Raw genomic sequence first — 22,604 nt, forward strand, 5'->3', positions numbered from 1 at the left:
ACCTGCCAAGTCAAATGTTAAATTTTTTTTTTTTTTTAAAAACAAACAAAAACTGTGGCTAATTAGGCTGGGGGCGAACATCCGTCTGCAGTGGGCGCTTCAAAGCTGCCATTCAAAGAGAGGCGACCCCGCCCTGCGAACGTGACCGCCGTCAAAGTGGAGCATTGTTCTCGGGTGTGAGGTGGAGGAGACACCGGGGTGAGACACCAGGGTGAGACATTGGTGGTGAGACCCTGGGAAGGGGCTGGGAGGAGACAGTCAGTGCGGTTGGACGAGAGCTCGTAAAGGCAGACGAGCAATTAAAGTTGCCATCTTTTTTTTTCCGAAACAAGAAAACGCAACTATTTCTTGCAGCGCTGCGACACTTTTTTTTCTCGTTTTTTCAAAGCGTCAAAGTTATTTTGGGAAACGCACGTCAGGATTTCTACACCCTGGAAACGTCGGGGCTCACGTGTCTCTCCTTTGTGGTGGCGGCTGCGGCGCTCATTCTGCTTTTCGCTACTTTCTATCCTCGACCTCCGCGCGCACACTTCCTCCCAGCAGGCCCAAAAATAGAGGCGTGTGTGCTATTTGTGTTGCCGCGGTCGGGTGCGAGTCGCTGCAGTTCCTCCTCCGCGGTTGTTGACAGTGGAGGCTTCTGTGCGACGCCTCTTTTAGACGTTTTTTTTATTTTCTCTCTCTCTCTCCCTCCCTCTCTCTCTTTTCTTTTCAATCCCTCACGATGAATCATCTTTCGGAGCGCGTTGTCACAAGAAGAAAAAGATGAAGACGTTTTCTAGTGGAGGCCTTCCAGCATCTAATCTGAAGCAGCTCCGGCGGGATGAGGTCCAGTTGATGACGGCGGCGGTCGGTCGGTCGTTTCGGTGCTGCCGGGGTTTCAGACTGCAGCTCGTTATCAAAATCTGATGTTGGGAGCGGTGGACCGACGGCTCGGTGACCTTCAAACCCTCCGTGTCCGACATGTTTCGTACCGGATTCCGGACGACTGAGAACATTTCCCGCCTCGTTTGAACTCCCTCACAACGGAAAAAGAAAACCCTCAAGGCCTTGAAGCCGTCTTGGCTCACTCTCACTCTCTCTCTCTCTCTCTCTGTCTCCCTCTTTCTCTCTCTCTCTCTCCTTGGCCTTGATCGGCCTGCGGTTATTTATTTTAAATCGTCGGGGTGGACGGGTGGGCGTGGGAGGGCCTCCGCCGAGCTGCCGTTACGGCAGCGTATTTCATATCACGCATTTCGGGGAATATTAGCGGCTGAACGAGATCCAAAGAAAATAGACCCCCCCCTCTTTTTTTTTTTAATAGAAGCAGCTGGATGCTTGTGGTGTTGATGAGTCATCCTTTTTTTTCTCCCCTCTTCCCCCTCCCCTTTTGCTTTTGTGAATATTCTGGGCTGGGCGGGAGAGTTTGGGCCCAGACACAGAGCCTCATTGATGAGAGTGTTTGTTTGGCAACGGGTATCCTAGCCACAAAACCCACGCACCCGCACCCGCGCACACACACGTACACACACACACGTCTTTTCTCATGGACTCTTCCTCCCTCCCCTCCCACAGTTCCGACCATCAAGACCGAGCCCCACGACGAGTACGACGCTCCGCTGGTGTGCAGCGCCCCCTCTCTGTCGCTGCACCCCAAGCCATACTTCCCTCCCCAGGTGATGGCGCCCATCCTGACCTCCGACCTTAGGCCTTGCGTGGTGGGCGGGGCCTACCACCTGCCGTCCAAGCCCTCCCCGAGCAGCAGCCCCAAGCTGCACGAGCTGTCGCCGCCACCCTTTACCAAGTGCCTGCCGGGGGCGGGGCTGTCGCTGCAGCCGCCCGCCATCGCAGCCGCCGCCGCCAACGCCGCCCCCCACGTCTCCATCATCCAGGAGACGCCGGGCCGCTACCAGCCACCCGGCAGCTCCTCGGCCTCCCCGACCTCGCAACCCTCCACCCCGCCTGATGGCACCTTCTCGCCGGCCCACCGCATGACGCCCACCAGCCCCACCAAGGGTCCAGAAGCGGGTCACGGCCCCTCCTTGCAGGAGGAGGGCAGCCCGTCGACGCTGGCCGTCAGCATCAAGCAGGAGCCGCAGGAGCTGGACCAGATGTATCTGGACGATGGTAAGTGAGATGGTTTTTGTTTTTTTCTTTTCTTTTCTTTGCAAAACTCAAGGCCAAGTTTTTTTTTGTGCAGCGAATAAGTGAAGCCACCAGCAGCCACTGGGAGCCTGTAAAAAAAACGATGGTGGAAAAGAAGGCTTTTATTGACCTCCGGGCTTGTAATGACTGGCTTATTATGTTCAATCCGAGGACTGATCAGTATCTTATGAGTCAGCGCTCGCATTTACCAGAAGATAAAAAAACAAAAAACAAAATTGTATCCTTATAGAAAGGATAGTTCACCCCCAAAATGGAAATTCTCTCTCATTCTCCTTGCTAACGGGTGGATGGAGGCTCTAGTCACAGTTCTCTTCTGCTCACAACTGCAGTTTGACTGAGGGAAGACTAAGACCCATTCCTGGCTTTTCCAGCAAAGACAGCAAAAGAAGAAGAAAAAAACCCAAACAAAACATATTTTCGAAGTGAAAACTTTTCCAAAACAGAATGCGGCAGAGTACTTTTGTTGTTGTTGTTGTTGTAGTTGTTGCTGTCAGGCAACAAACTCCTCGTCTCGCTTTATTTAATCCTCACACAAGATTCTCTTTGTGGACCTCGTTCATTCCTCTTGGTTCGCGACCCCTGAGGTCAGCGGATGAAAGGAGGCCGGCGGTCTGTTTCATTTTCTCGCGCGGCCGTAAACAGCCAGCTGGGCTCGTCGGCGCAAGCAGACATCCCAGACACAGCGTGGTGACCCACTTCGATTACGTCAGTCGGCAGGTTTTTTTTTTTTTTAGGAGCACAAACTTTTGTGATCTCACCGCTGTGGCTCACCGCTGAGATGTCGGTGGGAAGGGGGCGGCGCTGATTTGAAATAAATGGGGTAAGTGATCTCCTTTCCCCCTGTGTCAAAGAGAAACAGATCTTGGCGCAGCGAAAACAAAGGCGAGGTTGATGAGGGAACAGCAACAGCAGCAGCAGCAGCAGTGGCGGTGAGATCATGACTAGTAGATAGAATAGAATAGAATGGAATAGATGTACTTCATTATTTATTGTTGCAGCAATAAAAACACCACCAAGAACAAAATCCACGCCAATTATCACATCAGCAGTACACTAAAAAGTGCCCCCTCCTATAGTGTGGTGGCATCCCACCGCTGACCACCACGTTGCTCCGCCCCTGAGCAGCAGCTCCCAGTGGAAGGAGCGTCGCAGGGTTTGATCTCTCCCCAGAACTCCCATCGTCTGTCCAACTGAAGCACAACTTCAGGCTGGAAAACCCAAACGAGCCGAGACGGTGGCCGTCCCGCTTCCTGCGAACAGTCTGCACAAACGCAATAACGCTCGTTAGCCAGTCTGCTAACAGTCTTTTGCGGGGATATTTAGCCGACCGCAGCCGAAGATTTAAACGAGCCCGTCGTGTGTCGCAGCCGGTGGCACCGCGGCTCCAGTCGCTTCTGGCGGGTTGTTACTTTCCAACCCGACACCCACCGTGGTTATTACAGCTACTAGCTACGAGAAGACGTGTACACTCAAGTCAAATTGCATTCCAAAGTTTATGTGTCTTCTCACATCATTAGAACCTGGAGCACCGTGGGTAATATGTTTTTTTTTTCTATTTATGGCCTCGGGTGTAATTTCATGTCAGCCGTGGTCGTTATAGTCCGAGACATCAGAGACATTCAGGGAACCGACACATCACGGTATTCCAGGAGGAGGGTATGTTTGTGTTAATTTGCCATACATAGGGAGTTGATGCAATATTACCTAAATCCACATAATTCCACTATTGGCTGGGGATTTTTTTCTTCTTTTTTCAGACTTCTTTTCAATTATTTTGATTTCCCACCTGAATTTTTTTGTCTGGAATTAGCGCCAACACACTTTTTTTTTCTTTTTTTTTGTCCGCCTCCCCCACTGAGACGTCCTAAATAGTCTGCTCATGGAAAGTCTGAATAGAGGGGTCTGGCAGCTATAGGCTCTGAACTCCGAACTGCTGCTGCTGCTGCTGCTACTCATGCTGAGGGACGTGGAAGCCGTCAGGCCACAATGTCATTAAACTGTCCTACTGGAGAGCACTTGTGTGCATGCTTCTCCTCTGGCTGCGGCCAAGACCATACGCTATTAGTAGTGAGCCTGAGTCCCTCCCACTGCTGAGGTAACACCAGCAAAAATGTGTATTTCGAAGGCCCCAGTGAGCCAAGTGCTGTTAAGAAATATTTTTTTTTATGGCGCGCGTCGGTCTCGCCGGACGTCAACACAGGACAATTGATGAGCTGATAGTCTAGCCGATCACAGGAATAGTATTTGAGGGAAGAACTTGTGACTAAAACTTGGCTGGAGACATTTGAATTAGTCTGATTTTTGTTTTTTTTAGTCGTAAACTTTTTTTTCTCTCTTAAAGTAACTTGCAGTCAAAGCTTTCAAACAGAGCTTGAAATGTTTTCACATGGATTTAGGATTTTTCTTTTCATGTGCGACGCATTTGATTGATAAAACAGCACGTCGACAGAATTCCGCGGTTGTGTTTGCCGTTGATTCATGCGACGGCGGTGGAAACCGAAAACAGTTTCACGGCACCGTTTCTATTTTCACGGCGTCTCTGTTTTTTAAAGGAACACACCGGTGGCGGTGTTGTGCTGACATCTTCTCCCTTTGGGCTCGCTGTGTTTTCTTTTTGAAATATCACCTGGCTTAAAACAAAAATTGCCGTGAGCTTCTCCGTCCTCCTGTGCTCCAGGAAGTTCTTGTGGTTTTTGGCCCCCGGGACTCAACGTGGCAACAAATTGGTAGTTTATTCTTTTTTTTTTTCTTTCTGTCAGCTGATTTGTTCCCAGCGCTCACTGAATATCTCACCACCTGATCACGTCCTCTCTATTTCTATTATTTCAGGCCCTATTGTGTTTTTGTCGCCTTTTCATCCCCTTAATGAGGCAAACGGTGCCGTTCTGCGAATTGTTGGGGAGTTCCTCATCTGTCCCGGGGTTTCCTGCCGGGCTGTATCAGTCGACAGCAGACAGGAAGTCGGTTCCTGGATTACTTCCCATCCAGTTCAGCCTCCGCCATGTTACAGCCAGTTACAGACCTTCAGCCGTGAAAACTCGAGCGAGCAATTCTCCAGAATGAAAACAAGAGGAAGTTTAGCGCTCTGCTTTTTGCAGCATTCTGCTAAAAAACACTCTGCAGATTCTATGTTGAGCCTGCCACATGTTTGGAGAGAGACAAATTCACACTGCAGAAGAAACACCTGGTGAGCCCAGGATTAGCATCACTGGGATATCCCTTTCTGAACACTTTCTGAAAAGCAAAAGAAGGAAAGGACATGCTTCCTGTTTGTGCATAGGAAACACTGAATTTTGCATAATATATTTCAATATTTTATTTAAACATCAACATATATATTTAAATAAACAAGGTGAATGGCTCTAAAGTAAAAATGCAATGCAAATCAAGTTACTTTTTGTTGTTTTTTTCCTTTCCATCCAGCATGTGTTGAATGAGCAATGCCTTTTCAAACGGGCTTCTTTTGTTTTGTTTTTTAGTTTTCCTGCTCCCACCGTCTGTGTGTGTTTGAAGTGTTTGCACAAAGCTCCCAGTCATCTTTGAGCCATTAGACTGTGGATGGTTGACGTTTTACCTCCGCTGAAAACTTTGATTCTGGACAGTGGAAACGGCAGCTGAGCAAACATGGAGCGCGAGGCCCATTAAGTGTCTGCTCCGGAGCTTTTTAGTCAGTGAAGTCAAGGAAATTTAAACAAGTAGCAGCAGAAGCCCAGGACTTAGAGGGCAGGTGGCCTGCTGCTGTGATTCCTCCCCAAATTCTGTTGCGCTTGGGGGTGCTTGGGGTTATCCTCTTTAAAATCATGGTCCTTCACCGACCCAGTGGGTTCTTTTTTTAGGAGCACAAAAGTTATTTTTTGCCACTTTTTTAAGTCTTTAAATAGTAAAAGTGTCATGCGGTGATGTTGCTTTGTCTCCATCACGCAACGTTTGGCCGAGAAGAATCGACATGACAAGCGGAACATGTGACATGGATGCCAGTCCGCCGCCGGCTCTATTTTTAGGGCTGGGTTGTAGACACGCTGTGGGATCGATAGAGTCACTTCCTCTTTTTTTAACTTTTCAATTAGCTCCTCTACACCAAATGTGACGCGGCGGTGAAAAGTGGGCCATGGCCACCGAGGCGTGAACAGTCGATGCTGTGACTTCAGCGTGGGCCTCTCTTTGTTTTTGTCACTGCTGTACTTTTATACATGAAAGCTATTTTTAAAAGAAACAGAGGAGGAAGAGCAGCAGGGGCAGCAGGGCTGTATGCGAAATTTATCAACGTGTTATTTTGACGGTTACCAGAGCAGCAGCTGTCTGAGCTGCTGCTCCACGTGCTCCCTGAGTCCCCTCCTGCTCTTCAAAGACTCTATGCCTCCACCTCCTGGACGCACACATGGTCAGATCCGCATCGGCTGCAGGAGATGAGGTCAGTCGGTTCAGGTTTGGAAGACTGGCGATAGTGGCGGGCGTTTTTTTTTTTTTTTGTTTCTCCTGGTTCTCGTTTGCCTTCTCTCAGGAGGCAGCGGGCGGCCCAGCTGTTTTGATAAAAAGTCACTAAGGGCGACGCGTGCGGAGGTGCAGGCCGCCCCGATCCCGCTGCTGGCGTCACGGAGGCATGGCTGATCCTGATGAAAGTCGGGCTAAAGTCCCGGAGTTTGGCTCTAATTCGCTGTAAGCCCGGCCTGATCGGAGAGGAGATCTCGCTCTCCTGCGCCCGCGCTCACAGTCAATCCCAAGCAGATGGCCCTCCTCCTCCTCCCCAGTTTCTCCACTCAGAAAATAATGGGTCAAATCCACCGGCTTTGGTCTTTTTTTTACTGCTACGTGGAAAGTACACAATTGCAGTCTTAAAGCTGATTTTTCTGGCTCGCAGGCGACTTCTGTTTCACTCACACAGGTCCTCAGGGTTGTTTATGCCTTGTCCAAATGAAAGTCTTCCCTTTGGCTTTAGTTGGAGCTGCCTTGTTGTGGCGTAAGGATGCAGACGAGACACTTTTTATGTCAAGTGCCTCCTGCCAGCATCCTCTTGCACGCGAGGAAGCTGTTGGAAACGTACAGAAAAAAAGCATAAAGCACGTTTACAAACTGAATTTGCAGCAACGCAAACGACGGCAAGATATTATCGAGCCACTTTCAAATAATTTTCCTGCAATTTTCAACCACTAAGTCCAATTTGCACCACTGGCTGGTGACATCACCGTCTCCTCCTGATGTTTTTCACCATCGGGTCGACTCAGAGCCGCATCCATAACTGCGGACTGTGTTTTCGTTTCACTGATTAGTGTCTCCCAGCAGCAAAATAAACAGACCTGAGAGTGTTTGCGATTGATGCGGCGCCCCCTTTTGGGTAAACCTTTGAACAAGCAACCCCCCCTCTCGACACCCAGATTCCCCCATCCGCACCTTGCTTAATCAAGATGAAGTGATTTGGAGTGTCTGAATATTACCGTCTCGGCCTCACCGCCAAGTTCCCGTCGATGACACATCGCTGTGAATCTCGCCTCATAGTTGCCTAATGAGTTCAGTGTGTCCATGTGTTCCTGTTGCGCGGTGGAAGAGCGCCGATGCGCCATTGTTATCGGAGTTTCTTCCTGTTCCCGTTCCCTCCCCCCTTTTTAATAGCAGTCAATCAGCCCGCCAAGCACATTAACCCCCAGATCCAGACTGGTATCACACACTGTTCTGTGCTTTCTAAACGGTCAGGATTTAAGAGACAAATTGTTGAAATCACTTACATATGAAAGCAGTTTTTTGTCTGCCACGGCTGCCTCTTTCCCACATCCACAAGGCCGTCTTTGTGTCAAGCGGTTGAGGCACACGTACAGCCCAATATGTTTCTTTTGTCATTTTTATTTTTTTCATTTTTTTTTAATAGGAAGTGAGTGGCAGGAAGTGGCTGTTCCAGCGGCATGTCGCCATGGGAAGGGCTGCATGAAAACAAACATGATAAAAAAGAAAAGAAGTGTTTGTATTGTGTGGATGGGGAATCGAGGTTTCCAGGAAGCCCCTTTTTCTTTAGAATCCATTAAGTCGGAGGGAATTCCTTCCTCCACCCACTGTGGGGGTGGATTCTGGCTCCAGAGGTGTTCCCCTGTCCCTTTAAAAAAAAACAAAAAAAACACTCATTTCACACCAGTGAAACCCAAGCGAAGAGGGACCTGACCCTCAACCTGCAGGCTGCTGGGAAACTGAGAGACTGAGGCTAATTAAAAAGAAATCTGTAAAATGAACAAATGGCCTCAAAGATAAGAAGAAGCAGAGCTGATGGCAAAAAGACCATCTTAGTCCCTGGAGTAAGAGGGTCGGGGGGAGTTAGTGATATATCCTTTTTTTTATGCTGTTATCTTTGTATTGATATCTGTGTATTTTAGCTTCATCCTCTTACGTTGCTCTTGGATCATCCCCCTCGCCGTTAGCCAAAGAACACAGCTGATAAAAAACAGATAAACAAGTGCACCTGGACCCTTTGGAGACAGCAGGAGGTTGCATCATCTCTCCTGATAAAGAGAAACAGTCTGGGGATCTCAGATACAGAGTGATTCTATTAGGCTGACTCAGAGGAAACGCTACAGCTGCTGGGGAGCTCAGAGACCCTGAAAAATGGCACAGAAAAAGCTGCAAAACAAATTTTAAAGGCGTTACAAACAAAGCGCAACCAATTATCACTACTGACTCCTCGGTCATTAAATCAGGCGGCGTTTTCACATTGTCTCAGGGCGAATGTGCCGCAAAAGTTAGTAAAGACATGAATCAAACACTAAAAGCCATTGGTTGTTAAAATGCACATGGCTGTATACAGCTTGTTGCACGTCTTTCACGCAGGTTTTATTGCTTTCATACACAAACAGTTAGCTGCATAACTGACTGATGTTGCTAACCAACAATGCTGTAATAGCACTGTACCATATATACTTACATAGTCTTTCGCTGCAAAATATCTGTTTTTTTTAGCTGTCTCTCTGTGTTTCTAGTCCTTTATGAATAGATGTAAGCTGATAATTTGTAGTTCAGAAAATAATCATCTATATAATCGGGAGGGTGGATGTTAATCAAAGTAGCGACTTACAGCCATTTCATATGCAGTACATATATGCATATATATATATATATATATATATATATATATATATATATATATATATATATATATATATATATACATATATATATATATATGTGGCTACATTGTTATCCACAGCGAAGGGCCTTGTTTATTTTCAAGGTTTTCAGCCTGCATTCATCCAGCCTGTGTCTGTATGGTGGTTTTATTCCACTTGAGGCACATTATAAAGTGTGTGATTACTGATTACCAATTTTTTTCCCTCTTTTCTTGCAGTTAATGAGATCATCAGGAATGACCTGTCGAGCATCTCCGTCCACAGCCACGCATAGTTTCCAGTCGACACCAAACCTGACGATGCGGGAAACAAGGGAGTAAAAAGAAAATCCAAATTTTGACATTGTGCTCACTCATGCTTGGACTACAGCATGCAGGAGAACAAACAATGTAAATGTAAATGTATTGCCTAGGTGACCAGGGTCCATTGTGTGCCTTGTTAATGATATATGATGCCTTCACACAGAAATTATCCAATGAAAACATCACATGACCTTTCAAAGACATGTGAACTGAGAATAGAAGCCAAGCAATCAGTCCGGCCGTCCTTCACAAACTAGTGCGCTTTTAGAGGACCAAATAATGTTTTATACATCTTTTTTGCAGCAGTTTGTAAATGATTGAGTGCCTGTAAGGTATGTTTGTGTATATACAGTATCTGTAGTGCTTAAGTTTGCATATCTCACTTTACAAAGAGAATATTTTCGAGAGAAATGCCTTTTTTAACTGGAAAAAGTGGTGGCCTCAGTTTGTCCTTAAATGTTCATCTCTAGAATTAAAGAGATTATTTTTTTTCTTTTCAAGCAACATTATGTAAGTTTAATAAACTGACTATAGCTGACCTCAGCCCCCTAAAGACCAAACAAGGCTTTAGCAACCGCTCAGCACATTGAATTAACCAGGGGGGAGAGGGGATTATTATGTGTAAGAATTTTCTTTTCCTACTTCAAAGGTTGCAAAGGCTCACGGTAAAACACTTTTGCTCAAAATACCTGTATGGACATTTGCACAAGATTGTGAAAACCAAATTGATATTCACAACAAACAATAAGCACTTAACCACTAAACTTGCGATAAAACTTGATGTTATTCCATTAAGATGAGACTTGTGAGACTTCTCTTTCCCAACTTTTTCAAGTCACAAATGAATACTATTTGTTTTCTGTGATGTAAATTTGTCATGAATAACTCTATAATCTCTATAATACTAACTTGAAAACACGAACTTTAGGGTTGAACTGTTGGCTACAAGGGAGAAATCATCTCAGTTCTGTCAAGTTTGACTTATTATTTCCTGGAAACTATGCAATGTGCAAGTAGCAATGTCGACTCTCAAAGAATGTAAACATCCACCAGTGTACCTCAAATGGTTTGGGGTTACGGGCCTATTGGGCTCTACTGTTTACAAGGGCTGCAACTGGAGCTTTTTTTTTATATTGTTACTATTATTACTATTATTATTATTTTCGAGATAATGTCCAGGATAAGTTATTTAAAAGATTGTGGAAATAATAAACTCGACATAAGGCCAGAGTGCCACCCTCCTCCGGATACTACAATCCAACTGCTCAGCGTCACTGAACTGATTTGGAAAAAGACAGAAATAGTTGATTAGTCGTCCAAATAAATGGCAACTTAATTGGATTTTGAGTGACTACCGGTTGTAGCTCCTGAAACAAACGTTCAATTCAATTTAATTCAATTTATACATTCTTCAATTTTGTAGTTGGATTTCCATATTTATTTTCCCAGCATGTGCTCTGTGTATTTACGTTTATCATATGGCTTTATTATGTTTTCTATAACATGCTTACCTACATACTGTGGTTTATCTATAGGTTTGTTAGTCTGTTACTGAACAGGTTTGCACACTTGTTCCCCTTTTTTTATAATGTATTTATGAGTCTTAATCCTTGTACCAAAAAGATATGGAGGAATAAAAGCCATATTAAAGTTTAAACCAAGGAGGTTATTGTTAGTCTGCAACTTATTGTTCTGCATTCTGATTTATATTACATAGTTGCCAATAAATAAGCCTTCAAATTCAAATTCATTTTCCAGAATTTTGATGTTGCATGAAGTCCTTGTGTGACAGTGGCAGTCCTGTCACTATGCCTCCAATAGATCATGCGCCCTGGCTACTTGGCCAAGGGGATATCCCTTTGGCCGAATGGTTAAGCGTGCATGGCTATTACCCGGGAGTCTTGGGTTCGAAGGCCGCCCGGGCCCTCTGCGCCTTGCCACACTTGCATGGAAAACTGTAGAACACAGTCATGCATTTCCACCAGAGGAAGACACTTTTTAAATGGGTTTTTATTGCTAAAAGCACCTTTAGCAAAGAGTCAACTTTATCACGAGATGAGAAAATTAATGAATAAGTAATGCAACTCACATCCTGAAATATCTATATGAAAAATTGATTGTCATTCTCGTATTCTCTTATTGTGTCGTGTGACATTTTGGCCATGGGTGAAAGAAAAAGTGATAGAAATCTTGAGCTGAACCTAATTTGGATTTTAAAAAGGCGGAACTGAAGCAAACGTGCAAAACCTCTGCTCCAGTAGGTATAACCCTCTCACCAAGTGCAGGAATTAAATGTTTTTCCACGCCATGACTGTTTTTCTAACTTCTTGGTCTGACTCCTTCATCCTCCCTCCACAGGCTTGTGCGCAGCTGCGGGGAGACAACATTAGTTGTGTTACACTGACACCTTATGGCCGCTGTGCCTTTCTGCTGTTTTATTGTTGGGGAACGATCCCACTAGACATGGGTCATAGCCAACCACCAGCTCTATGAAAATAAGCACCATCTGCCCTATGACAATGTTGTTGTTTTTTACCTTTGACCTAAAACACCTCTTCAGGTAAATGAGGTGTATTTTCCTCCACTCTATCACAGTCGTCACTGTTCAGCTTGACAGACCCAAGAAACAGCTGGAGACACCTGGTGAGTGTTGGTTTGCTTAGAGATGAACGCTTTTGATCTGATTTCACTTTGCTGTGAGATGCCATTTTAACTATGATTGTTCTTGTTCTTTGATTCCTCTGAAATTTTTTTATTATCAAGCATCAATATTTTTATTATCAAGATTTATGTAGATTAATATTGCATTTGTATTTCAATAGATAGATAGATAGATAGATAGATAGATAGATAGATAGATACTTTATCCATTGGGCTCCATTCTTTCTCTTTCTCTCCCTCAAGTTGCTTGAACTCAACTTCTGGAAGATGGATTTCTTTCCCATCAATATCTCTTACAAAGACACCTCGCTGCCAGTCAACCTTTTGGGTTTAACGGTGGTCGACGTCCTCACCGTTGTGGTGGGACAGCCGGTCATGGCCAAAATGCTGTGGGTCACCAGCACCTCCAGCAAGTCCATCGACATCCTCAACTTGAACCTGGGCATCTTCTACAACGTGCACCACTGGATGTGCACTATTCACCTCCTTCTCATGTATTTGCTGCCCAGGATACAAGAAATTGTGCTGAGGTTTATATTTGTGTATACCCAAACTGGAGGCCCATTGAACTTGGCCTTCATCTCCGTGGAGAGGTACGTGGCTGTGATTTACCCCACGTCTTACCGGAAGCTCAAGCAATACAAGTTCAGGGAGATGTGTGCTGCGGCAGTGTGGATCATCTCGCTCACCATTGCCTTCATAAGCATATTCTTTAAAATCACTCAGGTCTATTCCGGGTTTGGACTGCTGGACACATTCCCACTCATATGGATGGTGTCCTTGACAATGTCGGTGGTGCACAGCAACATCAGCATCGCAAGGGCACTCAGAAAATCCAGAGTAGGGAACAGCAAGTTGCACCCAGGAATGAAGAAAGCCCAAAAAACTGTTGTTGCCACATTGTACATTGTTTTGTTGTGTTATGGTACCATTTCTGTACTCATCAGAGTAGGAATACATGTGGGTAGAGAGGTGAAAGAGCTTTACATTATTCCCTTTAGTGTGGGTTTCCTGTCTGCAGCAAGTGTCGCACACCCGGTCTATCACCTCTTCTCTAAGGGCAGGTTGTTTGACTGTTTCAAGCACTAAGGGAAGGTGCCTGATCTCCGTTGACCTCCCCCGACCCTGCTCACTAAGAGGTGAACAAACGCAGCAATTTGATTTATGTGGAAAATATGATGGGCTGCTGTTGACATAGTACACAAATTAGACAGGTGATGGGGAAAATGCAAATAATGTTCAATTTGCACTTTGTGGAATTTCATTTAAAACCTCATGAATAAGAGCCCCGACTGCCACGTGTGGGGACAGAAGCTGAGGCCAGGAAAATAAAAAGATTCCAGCGTGTAAAGATTCTCCTCTGGATTTCACTGCATTTATTTGACATGTTATTGAAGCAACTTTTACAAGATTTGTGTGTGACCAGTTTGTGTGGTCCAGTTGTTTACAGTCAACATCAAAAAGTAGAAAACAATTGCACTATTGTTCTGCTGTTTTGTAAAATGCTAAATCATACAATAAACAATTTGGACTAAACTTGTCTCTGTACAACTTAGTCTTGATTTGAGTTTTGTTTTTTTTGTTTTAAAAAAAAAAAATTAAAAAAAATGTATATTTCATGCAACATTCCTCACGAATACTTTCAAAATATAAATAGAATAAAAATATTATTATTATTTTTTGTGTGTGAGTGTGTGCGTGCGCGCGCGCGTGTTTGTGTGTATAGCCATAATCATAAAAAGTACATAAAATAAAGGGTGGTGGTTAAGTCACAGTGTCAAAGTGAGATCCTGTAAAGTAAAATAATAATAATAAAAAAAGTGTAACATTTTAAAGGTATGTATAAGCAGCACATTGATTTGAAAATATATTTACATAAAGGTGGATATATTTACATAAAGAATGCACCAGCACGTGTCCACAGCAGTTCACACAATGGACCTTGGATAAATTATGGATAGTTAATGATTTAAAATATAAGATTAACTGGAGAAGAGGAATCAATATTAACAACGTCTTATATTAGTTGCTACTAAATATCTTCTTTGCAGACATTTAAAATCAAACAAAAAATTTAAGCATATTTGCACATATAAATGAAACTTCTCCATCGACGCAGACAGAGCGGGATTTTTAACAACTCGTGTTGCACGGGTCGCCTGACGAGAAGAGGCTGTAAACACTGACCACCGGAAACATGGTCACGGCCCCCAGCAAGGAGCCCAGCTGCACCACGGCGCCACACCACACGAGGGCGCTGTGGCCCTCGTCGCGCAAGATCACGCCGATGATCACCTTCACATAGGACAGAGTGAGAACGAAGAGGATCCAGCACAGCACCTGTGGACCAGGTAGAGGTGAGTCGCAACCTCTTCCAATATCTGTGTTTTCTTCATTTTTGATTTTTAACATTGAAGTTGAATTTAAAAACAAACAAACAACGACGGTGATACTCACCATGATGACGCCACCCGAGGCTTCATTCACCAGCAGTGGACAGGGACTCAGAACTGCCATGGCCATGATATAAACTCCAACCCCAGTGCCAATCAGTGTGAGAAACCCCATCAGCAGCAGAGACCTGTGAGGGGACACGTTGATTTGAATAGGATTGGATTTACTGATGTTTAAAATATAAAGAAAATGAACACCATTGTTGCATTGATGGTTGCAACCGCAGTCACTTACCACCAAAAACAAAAACCAGTGCAAACAATTTCAGTGAGAACAAAAAACAGAATAACTTCCCCTGCCCTTGGCCCTTGTAGAAAACTCTATTTTAGAAAACCAATTTGGGATTGTTAAATGTGTTTTTTCATGTTGTGTATTCACTATTTCCAGGCACACTGACCTTATGGGCAAGATCATGGCGATGAAGCAGGCCAGAGGGTTGGAAACAGCAGCCAGGGTGGCTGATAAGTGGTAGGCGTTGTTCCCGTACGGCAAGCATGAGTACGACTGGATGGAGGGAAGCACCACGTTGGTCAACGCGTTCACCCAACCCAGGATGGCGAAGATGTAAAACACCTGCGTCCAGCAGTAGGTGCCTGAGCCGAAGGAGCTGCTGCTCTTCTCGCTCGGTGGCCTGCAGAGGTCCACCATGGGCTTCTGCTCGGACCACTTTTGGCTTTTCTTGGACTTCTTATTCACCCCGTTGGTGTAGCCACCATTGGGAGGCTCCCGGTCGACAGACGGGTGATAGTTGAGCAGCAGGAAAGCCACCAGGCACACCAGCATCATGGCGCTTAGGAAGAAGAAAAACACCTCGGCGGAGAAGTTGGCGGGCTGATACTCCGCCTGCAGGCTGGAGGTCCCGGTGCTGTCGGAGGAGTTCCAGGGGAGGCTCTGGTTCACAGGCTGGGTGGCGTTTATGCAGCGGACCACCCCAACCCCCTGGATGATGGCCACAATGGCGGGCAGCAGGCCACTCACGCCCTCCCCGATATAGTAGGTGGTGAGGTACTGGGGCTTCAGGCGCATCATGAAGGGCAGGAAGGTGACAGAGGACGTGCAATCGACGGCGGAGAGGAAGAAGGTCAAGAGGAGGAGGGCGACGCTGCGCGGGGCACCAGCCACGAACGCCGTCTCCCTCCAGAAGAAAGCCAGCAGGAAACTGGCCGCGGTGCCCAGACCCACGATGGCGTAGATGACGGCCGCCTCGTTGAGGGCGCCCGGTCGGAAGCGGTGCATCAGAGTGACGAAGAGGGGCCCCACGTTGGCCATCTGGATGAGGACGGAGAGGTAGGAGGGCAGGTACCAGCCCTCAGGGATCTGGGGCACGATGAGAGGCAGCTCCACCCAGAGGCCATTGATGGAGATCCAGGAGCCCATCCCGAACAGGCACGCCAGCAGGTGGGTGAGCAGCGACATGTTGGACGGCTGCTGCTGTTGAGAGTCACAGTTGTCGGTCAGTCAGATGAGTAAAGTTTAAAGTTTGATTTGCTGCACAACAGGTTTTACAGTCTTCATTTAAAACTGCTGCCATTTTTGTTCTTTTTGCTGCCTTGGCCCTTAATTCCTAAAGTACCATAACATAACCTCCGGTGCCCTCTAGTGGTGCATTGCTGCAAAAGTTAATAAAACATGTCTTCACAAAATCAATGCACTCATTGTTTTTTGATGCTTTGAAACCAAATGGAAATTTGATTTGTCATCCCTCAGCTGAAAAACATTGTTTCAGCAAACAAAACCAATCAATCGTGATGATTATTGTTTTTAAAAAAGGAGTAGACGGCAGATAAAAGAACTACAGTGCACTCGATATCATAGATGAATGTTGGGCCATCAGGAAGGGTTGGCAAAGACATTGCTTAATATCGTGCTTAAATTTGTTTTGGATTATTGACTTCATTATTGAAGCTAAGCAACAGTTTAGTTTAAAAAAATGTGTTGATAAAGCTTGTTTAATGAAATAGTAATAGTTTAGATTAAAGCTGCTTTGAAGTGCCAAGCCTATGGAAAAATAAACTGTGACCACCTGCTGTACGGGTAGTTATTACATAACTTAAGGAAACAACCAAGTGCAGCATTGTTTATTTATGAAGGAAACAGCAAGCACTGGAGTCTTTGATCCGTTACAAGATCAGAGAATAATTCAAGGAAGTCCTTGCACAGCTCTCAGGACATACAAGGAGATTGTTTGATCTGAAAGCCTGACCACCATTCTAAAAATCACAATTTTCAAGAATTTCCTTTAAATAAAATTAGAAAACCTTACTGTAGTTAATCAGCACTAAAAGGGAATACACATGATTCATATAAAACATCCTAGCAGCAAACATTTGTTATTTAAAAAAATCGAAATATTTAATATTTAAAAAAAAAAAATCTGAATTAAAGTCATTAAAGTGTTAGATATTGAAACTGATTTGGTTGGCTGGCTGCCGTTGTGCAGATACTCACATGCTGTTCGACAGAGAGAGAAGTTGGAGTTTTCTGCAGGGAGAAAGAAGCCAACGTCCTGTGCAGTTAATTGTGTGTGCGCATCAGGGGGTTTAACTCTCCTTTGGGCTGAGTGGGTGTGAGAACATGTGGTCAACCGTAACACGCTTGGTTAACTCATCATTGTCTCAGCCTTAAATACCTCCAGTGTGAAGATGTTTTTCCGGTCATCGCTGAACATCACGTGACTCGCTGCAGCCTGAAGGGGCTTCTGAATCAGTGCAATGCAAAGGCTCTCCAGAATTCCTCAGTTCTGCTTAAGGGGATCATGGGAGCAGAGGTGAAAATGACTGTTTCCTAAAAGTTACATAATGACAAATCTCATTGGTTTATTGCTGCTGAACAACGTAGCTGCAGTTAGGAAATGGAAATAACACCATTAACTGATTCGCATTGAGGCCGTTGGCTTGTGTTTTTTTTTGCAGTGGAATCCTTGCAAATGGTTCAGAGATTAATAAAGGGAGAATGTGCACTACGACGTTAGCCTCTTGTAAAGCAACCAAAGCCACTTCAGTGCAGGGGAGTGTGTGGAAGTAGAATTGAAACCAGGAGCGGTGGGATGTGGGATATGATGTGGATTGTATTTGATCCCGATAAAACCTTGTTTTTGCTTGAAATTCCTGTTCCTGTACACAATTAGGATGGACGCATGTGAAAATCAGTTGGTATTCTGAGAGGGATCAGTTGCTTTTTTTAGCCTGAGTTCCCATTTCAGAAAATCACATCTGTCTGTGACCGCCTTCGTTCAGTTTGTGAATTTTGCCTTGACTTGGTAGCTTAGCCGGCACAATGGTGGTTTTGCTAGTAGCAAAAACTCAAATTTACATTTTCCCTTAAATTGTGTATTAACATGTAATAAATATAACTTGAAAATTGCACCTTTCCCTTGAATATATCCCTTGTTAATCAAAGTTCAGTTGCTCTTTATTATGTTAAATTCCCTAAGAACTGATTAGAGATTGGTTAATTTTTGATCCAGGAACTCATTTATATCCTTCACAATCCTATTTATAAAAGTTAGTCATCCCTGAAAATCTAGAAGTGAAGATAAACAATCACTCAAAATTATTTGTTCTGGTCTTTTCTTTTGCACTGATAGATATACTGTTGTTTATCCTCCAAGCTCCACAATCATACAAAAATCTGCAAAATTTCAAAAGAAGCTTGAGGGCTTTTGCAACAAAATCTTTATTGTTCTGCCAGTTCATGTCACATGTTCTCTGCTCCGAGGCAGAACAATATAGTGTCAACACAAAACGTCCATATTGGAAAAATATTTTAGAACCATTATTTTCATTTAATCATTAGTGATAAAAAAAACAAAAAAAAACAAAAAACAATCAGCAGACAAATAAACACATTATTTAGTCATTTATAAAGGCAGCATAAATTTAAGGCAACTAGCTGAGGTTGTTCCTATGTAAACCTTAATAACTTTTTTTATATTCTTATTCAGCAGAGCAGCACTGCAACCACTGTTACTCATGTTAGGTACCTGAAAAAAAAAGATGAAAAAGCCAAAGTTAAACAATAGGACTGTTTTTTTTTATGACATGGCACAAGTACTTGTCAACAAAAGCTAATCAACAGTACCAGAAGGCCACACTGTTCCCTCAAGTTAACCAAACGACATACTTGGAATAAATACAAATCCAAAATGACGAGTAAATAAAACAAATGTTCTGCATAAAACAAGAATCAGCCTGTGTTTTCCAATACCTGAACATTTTTCAGACACAGCAACAATATTGTCATTGAATCAGCGAATGCTACTTCCCGGTTTGTTTGCAGTAACTTCAGGATGAATGAGTTAGCCAACGAGTCCCTGAGTTAATGAGTTGTCACGAGGTCAGATGCAGTGAGAAATGATCCATCAGAGGCAGTTTGTCCACAGGCACAAACCGCATGAGTTACAGAGATTCTTTGTGAAAGTTCAAACCGACCACACGTGGTGTTACTGCATCATACACACATAACCTCCCCACCCACCAGCCAAAGGGCAGCAGCACAATACTCCCCTTATGTTGGGAATGTTTTTTACTTACACAGACTTACTCTGTGCCATGAGAGCGTCCCATTGGATGACATGTAGTGCTTCAAAAAAAAAAACAACAACAACAACAACATGAACCCTGGGACACAGGGATGATAAAGTTGTTCCCTTGAAACATTCAAGTGTCAAAAAAGTCAAACAAATCTGCACCTAAAACTACTAGCTGGGGCAGTTATTCCTGCAGTCTTGAGCCGGGGTGAACACATGGTAGACGTTGACCAGAGGGAACATGGTGAGAGCGCCGATAAGCGAGCCCGCCTGGATGGAGATGCCGCACCACAGCAGGGCTTTGTGACCGGCTTCGTGAAGCAGAGTGCTGATGACCACCTTCAAATAGGAGAAGACGCCGGTGAAAACAATGCACGAGATGACCTGTAGGGGGCACAAAAAGGCTCAAATTGGGAGCTGAAAAATGTGCTGAAATGCTTTCATCTGGAAATTGTCCCTTTGTGATGTCACATGGGGTACTGACACATCTTTGAGATGTTGTTTGAATGAGAGTATTATTACTATTATTATTGTTATTATATTGTTGTTAAGAATAATAATAATAATGATCATCATCATCATCATCATCATCATCATCATCATCATATGGTGGTGGCCTGGGATAATAATAACAGCTATCCACAAGTTATCAGTTTCGACTGATAGCGTGTGACATGAGGGCAAACTCCAGGTGCAGTGTCTAGCTCTTGCAGTTCGTGTGTATTGGTGCTCACCACTAATGGCACACCAGCAGAATGTCCCAGGAGTGGAGGGCAGGGACTGAGAGCTGCCAACGCCATGAGATATGCAGCAAAAACTCCTCCCCCCACAGAGAGGACGCCCAGTCCAGCAGAGGACCTGGAATGAGTTGAAAAAAAAGAAGGAATAATCAAAACAAACAGCCAGTATTTTTCCCGCCTGTTATTCAAGGTTTGACTCTAAAGTCCTAGAAATGAATACATTTTTGCTAAAAGATGGTCTCCACGACTCGTGTTCTCTCACCTCAGCAATAGGAACATAGCCAGGAAGCAGGCCAGTGGATTTGCGATGTTGCCGAGGACCACTGACAAGTGGAAGGCCACGGTGCCGTACGGCAAGCAGGAGAAACTCTGCACGGACGGCAGCACCCCGTTGGTGAGAGCGTTGGAGACGGCGAGCAGCAAGAGCAGGTAGATGTTCATCCGTGTCCAAAACGGTGGAGCGGGCGGCTGCTCCTCCATGGGCCCCTGCTCCTCAGACACCGGCGTGTCACCGTTCTGCAGGGGGTGCGTTTCCTCTTTGCGCTTGCTGCCCGCTTCTTCCTCGGACTCCTGCTGGGTCGTGTCCTCGTTTGGCCTCGTCGGCCTTTGCGTCAAAGCCCAAAAACTCAAGGCCGAGATGGACAGCATGACGCACAAGAACCAAAAGAAGTTCTGCACGGGGAATTTCTCCTTCAGATGTTCCGGTGTTATGGTGCCGGTGACATTTTTACACTCCAGCTTGCCCACACCTTGTGCTAAAGCCACAACGCAAGGGAAAAGAGCGCTCAGGCCCTGACCGATGAAGAAAGTTCGGATGTACTCAGGGGGGTAACAAAACATGAAAGGCAGGAAGGTGACGTTGGACGTGCAGCAGACAAAGGACAACACAAAGGTGAGAAGCAAGAACACCAGTGACCTTGGCTCCCCGGCTATTGTGACTTGGTGGGACCAGAGGAAGGCAAGAAGAGCGGACGCAATCACCGCCAACACCTGGATGCAGTGAATGACGAGGCGCTCGTTCAAACGTCCTGGAGCAAAGTGGTGCGTGATGGTCACGGCTATTGGACCGAGGTTCCCAAATGCTATGAGTACCGACAGATAGGCAGGCAGGTTCCATCCTAAAGTAGAAGAGAAGAAAAACACACATGCTACCTATTGCAAATAATCAACAGTCACTTGTGTTTAAAACACTCAAATCAAGATACAACATATCTTTTTTCTCTCTCTCTGATGTGGCATCAGGCATGCTGAAATCTTGACCATGTTATTTATATATTATCATGTTATTAGCATTATCTTTGTTTTAAGAAAAAACAGGAAGAGTCTTTTAGATTAAAAAACAAAACAATTGGTGGCAAACCATTTTAGGTTATACAGATAGTACACTGGCTTTATGTAGGACAGCTCACACTGATATTATACGCTGTTAAGACAGGACGGGTCATTAATAGACATTTAATAAGACGTTTAAACAGATAACTGATGTGGGATTGTGATTGATCTGACTGAGGCCTTATTACGTTAATATTGACATTAGATAATTAGTTTACTGCTTCTTTCGATAACGATTGGTTCAGACATTTAATTTTTATTTTGTTAAGTGTACATTTTAAGTACAGTGGAGTTCATTTCGCTGAGCACTAAAATGCCCTTTAATAATTTAAATAAATACAAAGTAATGAGGAGAATGAGGAACTGGACGAGCACGTTAACCAGCAAACATGCAGGAGTGTTTCCAGTGTGTGAGGGTCGCTAGCTAGTATGAAGACTTTTAGCCTCAGTTGAAATCGCTGCTTTGGGCCACATTCCCCCCTTTTAGACAGCACTAGATATTAAACAGAAGTAAACTACTGTCCCAAAATTTCTAGTCGAGGTGCCATGTAAAGAGTTTAAAGGGCAGATGCTATCTGTTGAATTTGCACCACTGACCTTCTGGCAACACATTCACAACCACCGGCAGCTCCAGCCACAGACTGTTGACAGAAATCCAGGAGCCCATTGCGAACAGGGATATCAAGCCGTGGGTCACCACCGGGCTTCTCCACCAGTCCGGGACCATCGTTTTAGTCGGCGAGAACGGAAGAGGCGCCAGGGATCCGTTTAAACTTGCTTCGGATCTAACAGCTGTCCCCACGCCGCCGAACGTGAAGAATGGAGGACGCTTACGCAAATCCCGCCCCTCCAGTTGCATTCGGGTTCCCTCGTAAGTTTCTGAGACAAAGTCAATACATCTCGCGCGCGCCGTGATACGTGAACACGGACGGTCCTAACACTTTAAACATCACACAGTGCGTTTCTCCAATACAAACAAAAAAGAAAAATAGCGATCTGCCCTTAACGTACAGTACACCTACATGAAACCTAATGGCGAGGAAGGGGATTCCTACAACTTACCAGATCCACGTTAGTGATTTATTAATTCATACCATAGCAACTAGTCGTATATTTAGGACAATGACATTTCAGATTACATGAACGCACCACTCGTGCTGAAAATAGAAACTATTGATTTCGTCAGTAGTCGCTACAAAACATCATTTATTAGAATCAGGCAAACAATATTCATAACACACACACACACACACACACACACACACACACACACACACACACACACACACACACACACACACACACACACACACACTACTACTACTACTACTACTACTACTAG

General features: G+C 44.7%; 3 protein-coding genes across 4 annotated transcripts in view; 1 reads left to right on the top strand and 2 right to left on the bottom strand.

Annotated features, from left to right (window-relative positions):
* The window catches only part of nfatc1 (nuclear factor of activated T cells 1), a 38,999-nt gene extending 27,144 nt beyond the window's left edge, over positions 1 to 11,855 (top strand). Inside the window, exons 10-11 of the mRNA XM_076011980.1 lie at positions 1,552 to 2,103; positions 9,464 to 11,855. Of these exons, the coding sequence (XP_075868095.1) occupies positions 1,552 to 2,103; positions 9,464 to 9,519 (608 nt within the window). The 3' untranslated portion in view covers positions 9,520 to 11,855. The remainder of the gene's footprint in view (positions 1 to 1,551; positions 2,104 to 9,463) is intronic.
* A 1,706-nt stretch (positions 11,856 to 13,561) lies between these two features.
* slc52a3-2a (solute carrier family 52 member 3-2a) lies at positions 13,562 to 17,263 on the bottom strand. Of its 2 annotated transcripts, none has more exons than XM_076011989.1 (4): positions 17,111 to 17,263; positions 15,060 to 16,093; positions 14,666 to 14,789; positions 13,562 to 14,548 (listed from the first exon to the last, which is right to left on the bottom strand). In XM_076011989.1, the coding sequence occupies exons 2-4, from the start codon at positions 16,076 to 16,078 to the stop codon at positions 14,342 to 14,344; spliced, it is 1,350 nt and encodes a 449-aa protein (XP_075868104.1). In that variant the 5' UTR covers positions 16,079 to 16,093; positions 17,111 to 17,263; the 3' UTR covers positions 13,562 to 14,341. The 2 variants fall into 2 exon arrangements, with proteins under 2 accessions (XP_075868104.1, XP_075868105.1); XM_076011990.1 differs by having other exon boundaries at positions 15,060 to 16,090; positions 17,111 to 17,258.
* A 1,057-nt stretch (positions 17,264 to 18,320) lies between these two features.
* slc52a2 (solute carrier family 52 member 2) lies at positions 18,321 to 22,120 on the bottom strand. Its single transcript, XM_076012004.1, has 4 exons — positions 21,860 to 22,120; positions 20,193 to 21,048; positions 19,925 to 20,048; positions 18,321 to 19,574 (listed from the first exon to the last, which is right to left on the bottom strand). Exons 1-4 carry the CDS (start codon positions 21,987 to 21,989, stop codon positions 19,362 to 19,364), a joined length of 1,323 nt encoding a protein of 440 aa, XP_075868119.1. The 5' UTR covers positions 21,990 to 22,120; the 3' UTR covers positions 18,321 to 19,361.
* Positions 22,121 to 22,604: the final 484 nt, after the last annotated feature.

Source organism: Nelusetta ayraudi, unplaced genomic scaffold (assembly GCF_046127955.1).
Source record: "Nelusetta ayraudi isolate G7.1 ecotype Tasmania unplaced genomic scaffold, CSIRO-AGI_Nayr_v1 ptg000135l, whole genome shotgun sequence".
Classification (NCBI taxonomy): domain Eukaryota; kingdom Metazoa; phylum Chordata; class Actinopteri; order Tetraodontiformes; family Monacanthidae; genus Nelusetta; species Nelusetta ayraudi.